Genomic DNA, 15,000 nt, shown 5'->3' with positions numbered 1-15,000 from the left:
GGATTTTACCGTCACTGGATTATTTATCTTCCACCAGACTATCCATTAATGTATAATCACCTTTTTCTTCAAAATATTCCCTCTGCTTAACTTATTTTGTTTTCAATTAAGATCTTTGACTTACTTGTTGTTTCATCAAATACTTCTGCATGCAAAATCCGATCCCGCATTTTGCTAATTCCTACCCTCTGATGAGAAGGAAAGTATTTCTTCGAAACTCCGCGGATTAAGGACTATCCATTTATCTAGTGTTTCCTTTTCAGATTAAATATGTTTTTAACTCATTTCAAAGTGTTTTTTAACATATTTTATTAACTGTTTGCTCATATTATAAGCTCTATTTCCTATTTGATTTTATCGAGCTTTTACATCTGTCTGAGATAACTTTATAAATATTAATTCTTTAATATTTATAATATACTTTAATTTTACCATCTTGGATCATTTTGGTAAATTTAATTTTAATTTTTTATTTATTTTTTATTTTATTTTATATATATATATATATATGTATATATATATATATATATATATGTATATATATATATATATATATATATATATATATATATATATATATATATATGTTATCTTTAAGCTTTATTCACGTTTGAAATTAAGCTATTTTGATTTTTTTCAAAAGTACTTTTTTCAAATTAAATTAGGAAAATCTAATTTCATTTAAGCTTGTGTCATGTTTGAATCAAAATTTGAAAATGATTTCTTAAAAATTCTCATTCTTTACAAATTAAAAAAATAATTTCAGGAATATCGTCATTGGAGACATGACAGGAAATGTAAGTTTCTTTGATCAAAGGATGACACTTCTGCACTGGTAAGCGAAATTTTTTTTTTTTTTGAAAGTTTGTGTGAACTTTAACTACTTTTTTAGTCGATTAAAGAACGTGAGATTCGATAGTGTTGTAGGACTGTCACCCATTTATGGACTTATATTAATCGAGAGTCAAGTATTTAACTTTTCTCTGTATTTTGTTCCTTTATCAATATACTAGCAGGGCCACCCTATATTGCCCGGTCATAAAATACGCTTAAATATGATATTTTTATTAATGCAGATTTCGCACTTATTATTATACTAGCCGGGGTGCCTGGCGTTGCCCGGGTGTGTGGAGGTGTGTGTTGAGCAAAAAAAAGTTGTAGTAGACAGGCAGGTAGGCTCGAACCCTTGACATGAAGGCGGAAAAGAAAGTAAAGGGTGTTAGTTGAGCACAAAAAAACGAAAGGAAAATTACAAAACAAAAAAAATAGGAGTAGTAATGCGCCAGAGGAAAAGGAGATCTGCCTACCGTGGTTGTGACGTCACGGTCGGTCAAAATAATACCTTTTAAGCGACATCGTGAACGTAAGGGTTGAATGACTTGCAAAAAATGTCAGCGAAAAAAAATAGAAAACTGCCCAGTTAATGGTGAAGGATGCTTTTGGCCAAATTTTTTTTTATTTGTCGCCCGAGCTTCAAAAAAAAGCAACCCCCTCCTTGTAGAAAACTGCCCAGTTGAGAGTGAAGAAATTAATGTTTTTAACCAGTTTTTCAATATTTGTTGTCCAAAGGGTGGAGCTTCAAAATGCATCACCTGTGTCGAAAGTTTTAGGCAGACATACATACATACATTCATACATACATGATGATGATTGCAACGTCTTGTCAGACGAGTGCCACTCCCTCAGACATTTAACATCCATGAGCCCAAATGCCTGAGGGAGTATCTATACACAGATGATGTTACAGAGTCTTAGCTTTGTACGGCAGCTAAGTCTCTCTCTCGGTTCAAAATGTTGAGATCCAGCAACAAGCAAGAGCAAGATAGCCAGCAACAAATTAAACTGCAGACCAGCTTAATGCGGGTAATGGTCTTCCGCTTTATGGTTTTTTAAATCAGAGATTTGCTTCTCCTAGAAAGGTTGCCTTCACCACGGCTTACGGGAGCCCTCTCCACCCCAATACACAGATACACACACACAAATATACACGGTGCTAGTTGGCCGTTGACCCAGAAAAAGAGTTCATTCGCCCTTTGGAAGGTCTTGTTTTTAATCCTTCATACATACATACATACATTTAAACAGACAGGTGAGATTTATATTAAAATTTATATTGAACCCAATATATAGTAATGATTTAAAAAGTTTTTAAAAATGACTCATGCTGTAACGATGTTGCATGCTCAGCTAACACCAATTCATCTTGCTTATGGGCTAAGGGTTAGATGGAGTGTTTTTTTTTTTACACAGTGATCACCACTTATCAAGGCCCGGAAGCCACTCAGGGATAAGGGTTATTGCAAGTACATTAAGTTAGTGAGGAGATTTGCTGAAGTGTTTACTTAAGGGGGGCGGTTCATTAGGAATTTGTTAACATTGGACTTGAAGACATCCAAGTTGTAGTCCGGAGGGAAGCATGCAGACGGAACAGAGTTCCACAGGCGTGCAGTTCTAAGAAAGAAGCTTTGTTCATGGAATCCGCGTTTTGATTTAGGCACAGATATAGAGTGGGGGAAATTTTTCACAGTGGATTCAGCTAGACGGGTGTTTTTCATGAAAGATTGGCGAGGGGGGACCAGAGATTGGAGTTCAGACGAGCATCTGCCATGGAAATAACGATAAAACAAGGACAGGCTCGCAACGTCTCTTCTGTGGGAGAGAGGTTGCAGGGTAGAGAAAAGGGCATCCCCCACTAAGCCACGAAGTCTATTTTGTACTCTGTCAAGGCAGGATAGGCTGTTTTTATCAGCTCCTGCCCAGATATGGCAACAGTATTCCATCCTTGGACGTACTTGGCTTTTATATAGATATATTTGACATGGGGTTTAAGGAATTCATCCTTTTTCTCCAACGTCTAGAACATGTTCTTATTGTGGATATGGTGGAAAGAAAAGAAAAATGGTGACGAGAAGTCTGCTCTATTAGATATTATCATTGGGCCACATGTTATATTTTAAGTGTCGAACCACCATGTAAGTGATGGGAATTAAAACTGTGAGATGGTAGATTAATTATAAGAGTTTCTTAAAGAGAAAAATGGTTTAAGATAAGATGATTCGAATGGTAGTCAGAGGATTTGTGATGAGTTCTAATCGTTGTAGATATATTTTTGTAGACAAATTGTAATTATAGACGAATTTATGTAGATAAATTGCAACTTTAGACGAATTGTTTGTTGTAGATGAATTGTAAATCTATTCAAACGGCAGTTTTAGACAAATCGTTGTAAATAAATTCTTGCTGACAAATTGTAATTGTAGACGAATTAATGTAAACAAATTGCAATTTCAAACGAATTGTTGTACAGGGTGGGCCAAAATAAGGGTCCTATCTTTAAATTTGAATGACTTCCACAAAATAAAAGTTAAACTCACCAAACTTTATGTGTGTGTAGACTGACCCTTCCGAGATTTTTTTGAAATAAACAAAACAAATTTTGGCCGAACAACACTTCTTAAAACTTACATGAATTTATGAATTTTTAAAAATAGGACCCTTATTTTGGCCCACCCTGAAGATGGATTCTTGCAGATAAATTATGCCTGTAGACAAATTAATGTAAACAAATAGCAATTTCAAACGAATTGTTGTAGATGAATTGTAATTGTAAACAAACTACAATTTCAGACGAATTGTTATAGATGAACTGTAATTGTAGACAAACTATAATTTTAGATGAATCTTGGAGATGCATTCTTGCAGACAAATTATAATTGTAGACGAATTAATGTAAACAAACTGCAATTCCAGACGAAGTGTTGTAGATAAATTCTTCCAGACAAATTATAATTGTAGACAAATTTCAAATTTAGACGAATTGTTGTAGATGAATTGTAATTGTAGACAAACTGTAATTTTAGAAAAATCGTTATAGATGAATTCTTGAAGACAATTTATAATTGTAGACAAATTGTAATCTAGACGAATTGTTGTAGATAAATTATAATTATAGACAAACTGAAATTTTAGATAAATCCTTGTAGACACATTGTAATTGTAAACGAATTTATGTAGATAAATTGCAGCTTTACACTAATCATTGTAGATGAATTATAATTATAAACAAACTGAAATTTTAGACGAATCCTTGTAGACACATGCGTGGTTTTCATAGAAGACCTTGTTTGAGTGCATTACTGCTTTGACTACATGTCACATGATTGATATCAACCCATGAGATGTTGCCTGGTGTTACTCATCTTGAGTTCTGGGATGATAATGATTGATGCAAAAATCATTTGTTCTATAAAATATTTGAATCTGGTGATTCAAATAGTAGTCAGAGGACTTATGACTGACAGAGGGCAATCTTCTCCGACTATCTCTATGATTTATTAATCAAATCGTAAACTTTTGGTTGGATTGAATATTTTTTTATCAGTATGTGAAACAATAAGAAGTTGTTTATGAAACTATACTAGTCAATAGAATAAGGGATGATCTCACTTTATTTTATGTATAGGATGTATTTTTATTTATTTTTCAGCTTCAATAATCTACACTTTATTTTATGTATAAGATGTATTTTTATTTATTTTTCAGCTTCAATAATCTACACTTAGGTCCTGTGAAGAGCATTTCTTTTTCTTTGCCACCAAAGTAAGTCACTGACTTTATTTGTAATGGAATATTGTATTTTTTTTTGCCTTTTTAAGATTCATCTTATATGATATTCTCACAACATTTTGGCCGATGTTAATTGAAATTTTGTGCAAATAACAAGAATGATCGATTTTATTCGAAAAAACAAAACAGTCAAAACCCTTCAAACTGCAAATCTCCCATCAATGTTTTTTTTTTTTAATATACTTTTTGTTTTTTTCGTCCATTTTGTGCTTTCTTTACATTTTGTTTTTAAATCTTCCCTGTCAAAGTGATTCCCAAGTCTTTTCCTCGTTCTCTGCATCTTTTGGGTTCTGATTATTTGTATTTGCTAGATGTTTTTAGTTTGTGCCAACCTGCTGCAGTTGTGATGGTCTTAGTAAACCAATAGTAACCCCTTTTTTGTTTCCTTCATTAAAAAAACTTGTGTACATCTGACTCCTCAACCCCAAGCCCTTAGTCTGCTCCTGATGAGTCGGTCAGCAACTATCAATACAAAATATATAGACATTATATCACAGGGTCTTTGAAGAGTCATCTATTTTTAAAAATTTCATAACAGCAAAAGTGTTTTTCTGATAACAAAAACGTTACACAAATAACGATGAGAACAATAATCCAATCAATACAAATTGGAGCCTAAATGTTCTATACATAACTTGTCTGATGCCTATACTCCAGAGAGCTTTGCCACATGCTTGAAAACAAAATTCACAAAATTTAGCCACTTATAACTGTTTTAGGGAATTTCCCTAATAAAATAAAATAACACAATTCTATGAACAAATGACAAACAACTTCTTCAACTTAACAAGGGAAAGGTTTATTCGCAAAACGTACTTTAGAAAGAAAGGAAGGAAGAAAGTAGAGTCGGGTCTCCACTGCCTTACTAGGTAGTTACAGCCAATGGCTGTCGTCAATACCTTTAGTAGGGGCAGCGAAGCAAACAGACGTCTAGCACCGTCGAAGGCTGGTAGCGTAAGAGCGAGAGTTTTCTTCTGCGACCGGAAGCTGTCTGGTCCCTAGGGGTTAATTTGTATTCATGTGCAAGTCCTCAGATTAGACAGTTTAAGGCCGCATCACTCACTCAGAGGAAGAGAATGCGCGAGAAGAAAAGGGGTCTATTTGTGTCTGCTACACTGTCTTGGGGCCAATCTTTCAATTGTCAAGAGTGGTATGTCAGTTTTAATCCTTACCTATTTAGCCTATCCTCTTTGCTGGTCATCCTCTTCAGATTTCTTGAATGAAATTTTTATTTCTTTACATGGCTGGAATCTGTTATATTACTGGTTTTCATTGAACCATTGTTCTCATCTTGAGTGTTATTTTTTTTTTTTCTCACACATACGAAACCATGAAAACATTAAAGGGTAGTAATCATGTCAAGAGTTGTTGAAATGAAAACATTAAAGGGTAGTAATCATATCAAGAGTTGTTGAAATGAAAACACATTTTTAAACGTTGATAGAAGATGCATTTTCTTTTATGTCTATTAAATAACTAAGCTTGTTTTAAAAAGAAATTTTAATCACTTTTCCTTTTTGTATCAGTTATTGGATATTGCAAATCTGCATATTTTTGTATGTAATTGTTGGTCAAAGATATTGTCAGAAGGTCGACATAGGTGTGAAAATAATAGAAATAATATATTCGAATTGGAGCCTAAATGTTCTATACATAACTTGTCTGATGCCTATACTCCAGAGAGCTTTGCCACATGCTTGAAAACAAAATTCACAAAATTTAGCCACTTATAACTGTCTTGGGGCCAATCTTTCAATTGTCAAGAGTGGTATGTCAGTTTTAATCCTTACCTATTTAGCCTATCCTCTTTGCTGGTCATCCTCTTCAGATATCTTGAATGAAATTTGTATTTCTTTACATGGCTGGAATCTGTTATATTACTGGTTTTCATTGAACCATTGTTCTCATCTTGAGTGTTATTTTGTAGGGGACTAGGATATATAAATACCCCAATCCCGTTACAAAAGAATAATGAAACGAATGGGAATTGAAGGAAACAAAGACTCAATTAATGGATAAGATAAATGTCGTTTATTTGCTGTTGAAAGAAATGAACATTTTAGTTATAACATGTCCGCGCGTGGGAAGAGAAATAAATGTTGTAGGAAAATTGAGAATGGTAGTCATCTTGAGTGTTATTTTTTTTTTCTTACAGTAAAAAAATACAAAACGAAACCTATGTCTTTTCGTTAATATATAAAAAAACAACCCACTTTTCCATTAAAAAAAAAAACAATCATTTAAATTAATTTGTTGTTGGCCTTTCAAAAAAAGTAACTAAATCTGAATTTGTCACTTTTACAAATATTTATTTATTTACGTTGGCTTAACTCTTTTCATGAATATTGGAAAAAAAGTTTTACTCTTTATGAATATTAAAAGAAAAAAAGTTACTAAACGTTTATTAATAATTTCTCACTTTTACAAACATTTGTAATTCATGTATTTATGTACGTTGGCTTAACTCTTTTCATGAATATTAAAAAAAAAACTAAACCATGTATTGATAATTTCTCACTTTTACAGACATTTTTAATTTACATGAGTAGAGAATTTTTTGGGTAAATATTTACATTTAGGTCCACCTCCACAACTTTCTTTTTTAAATGACGACTTTTATTGATAAATAAATCTACTTCTCTGCAACGGGCACTGAACCCCTCCTTTTTTTTAATAGTATTTTCAGGTGGGTATGCTGACAACAAATATCAGTTAAATTTTGCAAACATTTTTTCACCCCCCCCCTCCAAAAATGGTGTTTATTCCAGAAGCTGTTCTTAAGATGAGGAAGTTGGGGGTGAACCTAATCTAAAAAAATATACCAAGTTTGTTAAATGATTAAAATAATTTCTCACTTTTACAAACATTTATAATATGTGTTTTTGGTTTTGTGTTGAATGAAACTTTTTTTTTCATTACAACAATAATGAACCAATTTAAATCTTCCGGCATGCGTTTAAGGGTTACAAAATTATCAATAAATCATTTAGTTACTAAGCCAACGTCAGTAAATAAAAAAATGTTACGTGCGCATGCATTAGCCTTGACTAGGGGGGGGGGCTAAGGGAGCGACCATTAAATAATTATGCTGGTTGCCATGGAACTCAATGCTCAAGGAGTACCTAAAGTGGCACTTATGCACTTATGTTATCGTGCTATTTTTTAAAATAGTATTTTCACACTAAATTCAAATTTTACAATATCTTTTTCTTTTATTAATTTGTTAGGTGAAAGTACAGATAACCCGGTCGGTTTCTAATATGTGGACAATCTAGCCCCCCCCCCCCAAAAAAAGGGTACTCTGGATAGTAACAAAAAATTAAAATTGCCTCAGTCTCGAAAGATTTCTTCTCTACTGAACGAGGAAAAAAACGGTGAAGTGTAGTTCACCTTCTGTTTCTCTCCCCCTCTCTCTTCCTCTCTTAATATCTCTCTCTATCCATCTCTCCCTTTCCCTCTCTCAATCTATCTTTCTCTCTATATCACCCTCTCCATCTCTCTTTGAGACCCTTTCTTTCTTTAACTCCCTTTATCTCTCTCTCCTCTGTCTCGCCCTCTCTGTTTTTAACTCTCCCCCTCTCTCTGTCTATCTATCAATCCCTATATCTCTCTCTATCTCCTCTTTCTCTATTTTCCTCTCACTTTCTCTTTTCTATCTATATATCTTCCTCTCTATCCGTCCATCTCTAATCCCTCATCCTATTTTAGTCTTCTAAATTAATTACAGTGAATAAGGCATTGTCAAAACATAGATAAATCCTATTTTAGTCACCTAATTTACTGACTGTGAGAATAGAAGTTATTTGGAAATTACTGCTACCTTGAACAGCACCAGAAGTAACTGGTAAAACCTTTCTAATTAAATTGATTTTGGCAGCCATTTGGTAACAAAATGACATAGCCTTAGCCATGAGGAATACCTGCGACCTTGCTGCCAAGTAGAAGAATTATTTAGTCTACTTTGAGGCATAAAATTTTTCAAAAATCTCATGTTCGACATCTCCAAAACATCCAATATGTAGAAAAATATTGCAAAAATGCAAACTTATTGTTTAGGATGAATGCACAATGGTACGCAAAAAATCACTTGAGGCTCTTAGTCGATCCTTGCAAGATTTGGGTGACAATGTCAGACCATTTGGGAATGCAGTAATATTGCTTGCAGGAGATTTCAGACAAATGTTACCTGTTATTCTTCAATCAACACCAGCAGATGAAATAAATGCTTGCCTCAAATACTCTACTTTTTTGTTCCATGTGAAGACATTACACTTAACTCAAAATATGCATGTCCAGTTGCAGACTGTTCGATCCGCACATAAATTTTTGTATCACTTATGGGAAATTGGATACGAAAAAGTGCCAGCTGATCAGAGATAAGGGCATAATTCTTTTAACTTCTGTAATTTTATTTCATCAAAAGAAGAGTTAGTTTAAAATGTTTTTGCAGATATTCAAATTATAAGAATTCCACTTGACTGAGTGAATGAGCTATTCTTGCAGGTCAATACAAATACATACACGCTATTATTCAACGTAAAATTCCAAGTGAGGTAGTCAAATACAAATCCATCGACACTGTTATGAAAGCAGATAAAGTGGTTAATTATCCATATTTGCCAGGGATGCCACCGCATGTATTGCAACTGAAATTTGGCGTACTAATTATCATGTTGTGAAATATAAACCAATCCAAGCTTTGCAAAGGCACATGGCTTGCAGTAAAAAAATTAACAAACAATATCATAGAAACAACAATCATAACAGGACCTTTCACAGATGAATATATCTTCATTCCATGCATTCCTATGATTCCACCGGATACATCATTACACTTTAGCAAATTGCACTTTCCAATTTTATTGTCATTTTCAATAACCATCAACAAAGCACAGGGAACAATCTTTACAATTGTGGGCCTTACAGTTACACACTGACTGTTTTTTCACATAGACAATTTATGTTACATATTCAAGAGTCACCAAACCGGAAAATCTCTATATCAGCTAAGAAAATGGGAAGCCATCTTTTATGTAGGCACATATTCCATGCCCATGGCGATCTTGGGGGTCAGATTTAGATGTTAAGTTAGAGTATCCTTTAATTAAGAACTCATCTAGGGAGGTGGTCGGCCCTATTCCAGTTTCGCTTAGAAAGAATATGTCAGGTTTCATCTCCTGTAATTGTGTTTCAACCTCTGGAAGGTTAGAACGTAGACCCAGATGTTGGAGAAGGAGACATGGTAGTAGGGGTCTACGTTGAAGGATGGGGTTCTAGGTTTATTCGTGTTTTCTTTAAAATCGAAACCAAAACTTATAGCACTCCAGCCATGTTTCCTACCAATGTAGCTATTGAGAGATAGGTAAGAAAGGTTTAATATTAAACGACTTGAAGAAATGAATTCAATTTGGCCATGTGCAGAAACAAGCAAAAATATGTCGGCAACTTTCATTTCAACTTACGAACATATTTCAGTACGCGTTATTCATCAATCCAAACAAAGATTTTACCTGGTATAAACCATCCTTGGTGTATAGTTACTATTTCCTGTTAATTTGAGGTCAGTTGTTGAGGATCTTATAGGTTTAATATTTTCACACAGACAGACACACATACATAATACATACATAAATGAAATACTGTTGCCACATCTTGGCAGGAGCTGCACAGCACGTCCTATCTTGCCTTGATGGAGTTCAAAACCTAATAGGTGATGCTCTTTTTCTTCCTTGCAATCACTTTCCCACAGAAGAGACGTTGCGAGCCTCTGCTTTAGCATTATTTTCATGATAATTACACGTCTGAGCGCCGATCTATGGTCCACCTTATCAAACTTTGACAAAAACATTTTAAATAAATCCGGGTCCATTCGTTTTCGTTTTTGTTTTTTTCGTTTTTTAATTAATCCAGGTTCATTCGTTTTCTTTTCTTTTTTTTAATAAATCCTGGTTCATTTCTTTTTTTTTTAAATAAATACTGGTCCATTCCGTTTTTTTTTTTTAATAAATACTGGTTCATTTCGTTTTTTTTAATAAATACTGGTCCATTCCGTTTTTTTTTCTCTTTTTTTTTTTACTAATCCTGGTTCATTCCTTTTTTTTTTGTTTTTTATAAATCCTGGTTCATTCCGTTTATTTTTTTATCGTTTTTTTTTTTTTAATAAATCCTGGTTTATTCCGTTTTCTTTTCGTTTTTTAATAAATCCTGGTTCATTCCGTTTTTTTTTTCGTTTTTTAAAAAAACCTGATTCATTCCGTTTTTTTTCTTTTTTCAATAAATCCTGGTTCATTCCGTTTTTTTTCTTTTTTCAATAAATCCTGGTTCATTCCGTTTTTTTTTTTCGTTTTTTAATAAATCCTTATTCATTACGTTTTTTTTTTGTATTTAATAAATCCTGGTTCATCTCGTTTTTTTTCTTTTAATAAATTCTGGGTCATTCCGGTTTTTTTTTTTTTCGTTTTTTAATAAATCCTGGTTCATTCCGTTTTTTTCCATTTTTTAATAAATCCTGGTTCATTCCATTTTTTTAAAAATTTTTTTAATAAATCCTGATTCATTCCGTTTTTTTGGGGGGGGGGGGTTAATTAATCATGGTTCATTCCGTTTTTTTTTTTTCGTTTTTAAATAAACCCTGATTCATTCCGGGGTTTTTTTTTTTTTCGTATTTTTAATAAATCCTGGTTCATTCCGTTTTTTTTTTTTTTAATAAATCCTGGTTCATTCCGTTTTTTTGTTCGTTTTTTAATAAATCCTGGTTCATTCCGTTTTTTTTTCGTTTTTTAATAAATCCTGGTTTATTCCGTTTTTTTTGTTTTTTTTTAAATAAATCCGGGTGCATTCCGTTTTTCTTTTGTTTTTAAAAAATCCTGGTCATTCCGTTTTTTTTTTTAAATAAATCCTGGTACATTCCGTTTTTTTTTCGTTTTTTAATAAATCCTGTTTCATTTCGTTTTTTTTTTTTTCACTTTTTAATAAACCCTGTTTCATTCCGCTTTTTTTGTTTTCAATAAATCCTGATTGATTCCGTTTTTTTTTTTCGTTGTTTAATAAATCCTGGTCCATTCCGTTTTTTTCGTTGTTTAATAAATCCTCGTTCATTCCGTTTTTTTCTTTTAATAAATTCTGGGTCATTCCGTTTTTTTTCGTTGTTTTATAAATCCTGGTCCATTCCGTTTTTTTCGTTGTTTAATAAATCCTCGTTCATTCCGTTTTTTTCTTTGTTTTTTTAGGAAATCATGGTTTATTCGGTCTTTTTTGTTTTTTAATAAATCCTGGTTCATTCCGTTTTATTCGTTTTTTTAATAAATCCTGGTCCATTCAGTTATTTTATTTTCTTAATAAATCCTAGTTAATTCCGTTTTTTTTTTTTCGTTTTTTAATAAACCCTGGTTCATTCCGTTTTCTTTTTTTCGTTTTTTAATAAATCCTGTTTCATTCCGTTTTTTTTTTCGTTTTTTAAAAAATCCTGGTTCATTCCATTTTTTCATTTTTTTAATAAATCCTTATTCATTCCGTTTTTTCATTCGGTTTTTTTTTTCGGTTTTTAATTAATCCTGGTTTATTCCGTTTTTTCTTTTTTTCGTTTTTAAATAAACCCTGATTCATTCCGGTTTTTTTTTTCGTTTTTTTAATAAATCCTGGTGCATTCCATTTTTTGTTTTGTTTTTTAATAAATCCTGGTTCATTCCGTTTTTCTTTCGTTTTTAAAAAATTCTGGTCATTCTGTTTTTGTTTTTTTTTTTTTGTTTTTTTAATAAATCCTGGTACATTCGTTTTTTTTTTGTTTTTTAATAAATCCTGTTTCATTTCGTTTTTTTTTTTTCGTTTTTTAATAAACCCTGTTTCATTCTGCTTTTTTTGTTTTTAATAAATCCTGGTTCATTCCGTTTTTTTTTAATTTTTTAAAAATAAATCCTGATTGACCCGTTTTTTTTTTTTTGATTTCGTTTTTTGATAACTTCTGGTTCATTCCGTTTTTTTTTTTTTCATTGTTTAATAAATCCTGGTCCATTCCGTTTTTTTTTTTTTTTTTTAATAAATCCTGGTTCATTCCGTTTTTTTTTTTTCGTTGTTTAATAAATCTTGGTCCATTCCGTTTTTTTCGTTGTTTAATAAATCCTGGTTCATTCCGTTTTAATGGTTTTTTAATAAATCCTGGTTCATTCCGTTTTTTTTTTTTCGTTTTTTAATAAATCCTGGTTCATTCCGTTTTTTTTTTTTTCGTTTTTTAAAAAAACCTGGTTCATTCCGTTTTTTTTGTTTTTTCAATATATTCTGGTTAATTCCGTTTTTTTTTTCTTTTTTCAATAAATCCTGGTTCATTCCGTTTTTTTTTTTTTCGTTTTTTAATAAATCCTGGTTAATCTCGTTTTTTTTAAATAAATTCTTGGCCATTCCGTTTTTTTTTTTTCGTTTTTTAATAAATCCTGATTCATTCTGTTTTTTCATCGTTTTTTAGGAAATCATGGTTCATTCCGTTTTTTTTTTGTTTTTTAATAAATCCTGGTTCATATTGTTTTTTTTTGTTTGTTTTTTAATAAATCCGTATTCTTTCCGTTTTTTTTAATTATTTTTTTAAATCCTGGTTCATTCTGTTTTTTTTTTTTTTTTTTCGGTTTTTAATAAATCCTGATTCATTCCGTTTTTTTTTTTTTTCGTTTTTTAATAAATCCTGGTTCATACCGTTTTCTCCTTTTTTTTTCAATAAATCCGTTGTGAGCCTCTGCTCTAGCGTTATTTTCATGATAATTACTCGTCTGAGCTCCAATCTATGGTCGCCCATATCAAACTTTGACAAAAAACACTCAACTAGCTACAACCACTATCAATAATTTCCTCTAGTCCCTTACATGGGCCTAAATCTAAACGCAAATTGCATGAACAAAGGTTCTTTCCTAGAACCGCCCACCTGTGTGGAACTCTGTTCCACTGGCCTGCTTCCTGACTGATTACAACATGGTAGTATTCAAGTCCAATGTAAACAAGTTCTTGTTGAGCCCTCCCCTTAAATAATCCAAATTCTACCCAATTATGCCATTAACAATTATACACTACCACATTTCCTTCATTAACCCGTATCCTCGAATGGCCTTCAGGCCTTGATAAGTGGTGACTTCTTTGTTAAAAAAAACAAAGCAAAGACATACATTTTATTTATTTTATATTTGTTTTGGATTTTTCTTGCAGGACAAAACAGAGCCAGCCACTACAAAGCATGTCTTCGTCCATTGACCGCCTCGGTTTTCCTGACTTTATCATTTCATCTTCGACAGCTAAGTGTGCTCTTGTCCACATACAGAAACCAGAGATAAAGGTAATGTTAAAAATACCAAATGGAAAACATTGCATACAAAAATTTTAGGCAGTAGATTGATCCTTCCATCATGTTTGGCAGTGACACAATGTTCAACGAGCAAGATCGGAGATGCACCACTGTACAACTCATGCTCTTTACCAATCCAAATTATGACAATAAGACCATTGCCAACACTCTCCAAATGCAAATCTGGATAGTTCAACGCTTGAGGGCACAACTCAACAAAGTTTCTGACCACAGTTATAGTCTTTGACGTGGTTTCAAGTGAGGGCCACATCATGCCACCTCACATCTTCAAAGTCTGCTTGAAAGTCAACACCAAAGTGTACCTGGATATGCTGAAGAGTGTGGTGATCCCCTGGTGCAATCAGGTGGCTGCTGGCAGACCCTGGGTGTGGCAGCAGTACTCGGTGCCGGTCCACAAGTCCAAAGAGACCGAGGCTTAATTTCAGAACGAGTGCTACGATTTTGTACTCTTCTCATACTGTCCTGCTCCTTTCCGACCTGAACCTGCTGGACTAGTTCGTTTGGTCATACGTAGAGAACATCGCCAACATGACCTCCTACAACACCAATGCCAGCCTGATCTTTGCCATCAGCTGAGCTCTCACCGGCACTTCTAAAAACAAAGGCATACTCCCAGTTCTAGACTCATACTAAGGCGGTGATTGTGGCTGGATGTGTTAAAGGGTGTGGTGATCCCCTGGTGCAATCAAATGGCCACAATCTCTGCAAGATATCTTCTGCTTCTAACAGGTGCCCATCTCAAGCAAATTCCTTTCAACTTGTCGGTGGAGGATGCAATATGCAAATTAGTTGGCAAAATGTTATGAAAAATCACTCCAAGCAATGCATGAAGCCACCTGATGTAAGGAGCTAAAAAAATACCATTTCAAAAACAGCAATTCTTCCCTCTTTGTCAGAAACATTTGTCAAAACTACTTGTCTACTTTCTACTTTTCTAGCTGGGATACCCAGCGTTGCCTGGGTGGAGAAATCTAGTATACTAAGAATATTGAACAACCCCCCCCCAAAAAAAAACTGATTCAATCAAAATA

At 33.1% G+C, this 15,000-nt stretch overlaps 1 protein-coding gene across 1 annotated transcript in view; it reads left to right on the top strand.

The window, feature by feature from the left end:
• The window catches only part of LOC145270880 (cilia- and flagella-associated protein 251-like), a 185,684-nt gene that overhangs the window by 83,917 nt on the left and 86,767 nt on the right, over nucleotides 1-15,000 (top strand). Inside the window, exons 9-11 of the mRNA XM_080126434.1 lie at nucleotides 767-835; nucleotides 4,543-4,599; nucleotides 13,813-13,939. Coding sequence (XP_079982560.1) covers nucleotides 767-835; nucleotides 4,543-4,599; nucleotides 13,813-13,939 — 253 coding nt within the window. The remainder of the gene's footprint in view (nucleotides 1-766; nucleotides 836-4,542; nucleotides 4,600-13,812; nucleotides 13,940-15,000) is intronic.

The sequence above is a fragment of the Euprymna scolopes genome, chromosome 46, assembly GCF_053919585.1.
Source record: "Euprymna scolopes isolate OS-2025 chromosome 46, ASM5391958v1, whole genome shotgun sequence".
NCBI classification, from domain to species: Eukaryota; Metazoa; Mollusca; class Cephalopoda; order Sepiida; family Sepiolidae; genus Euprymna; species Euprymna scolopes.
Note: the sequence above shows the minus strand (reverse complement) of the source record. Positions and strands in the feature narration are given on the sequence as shown.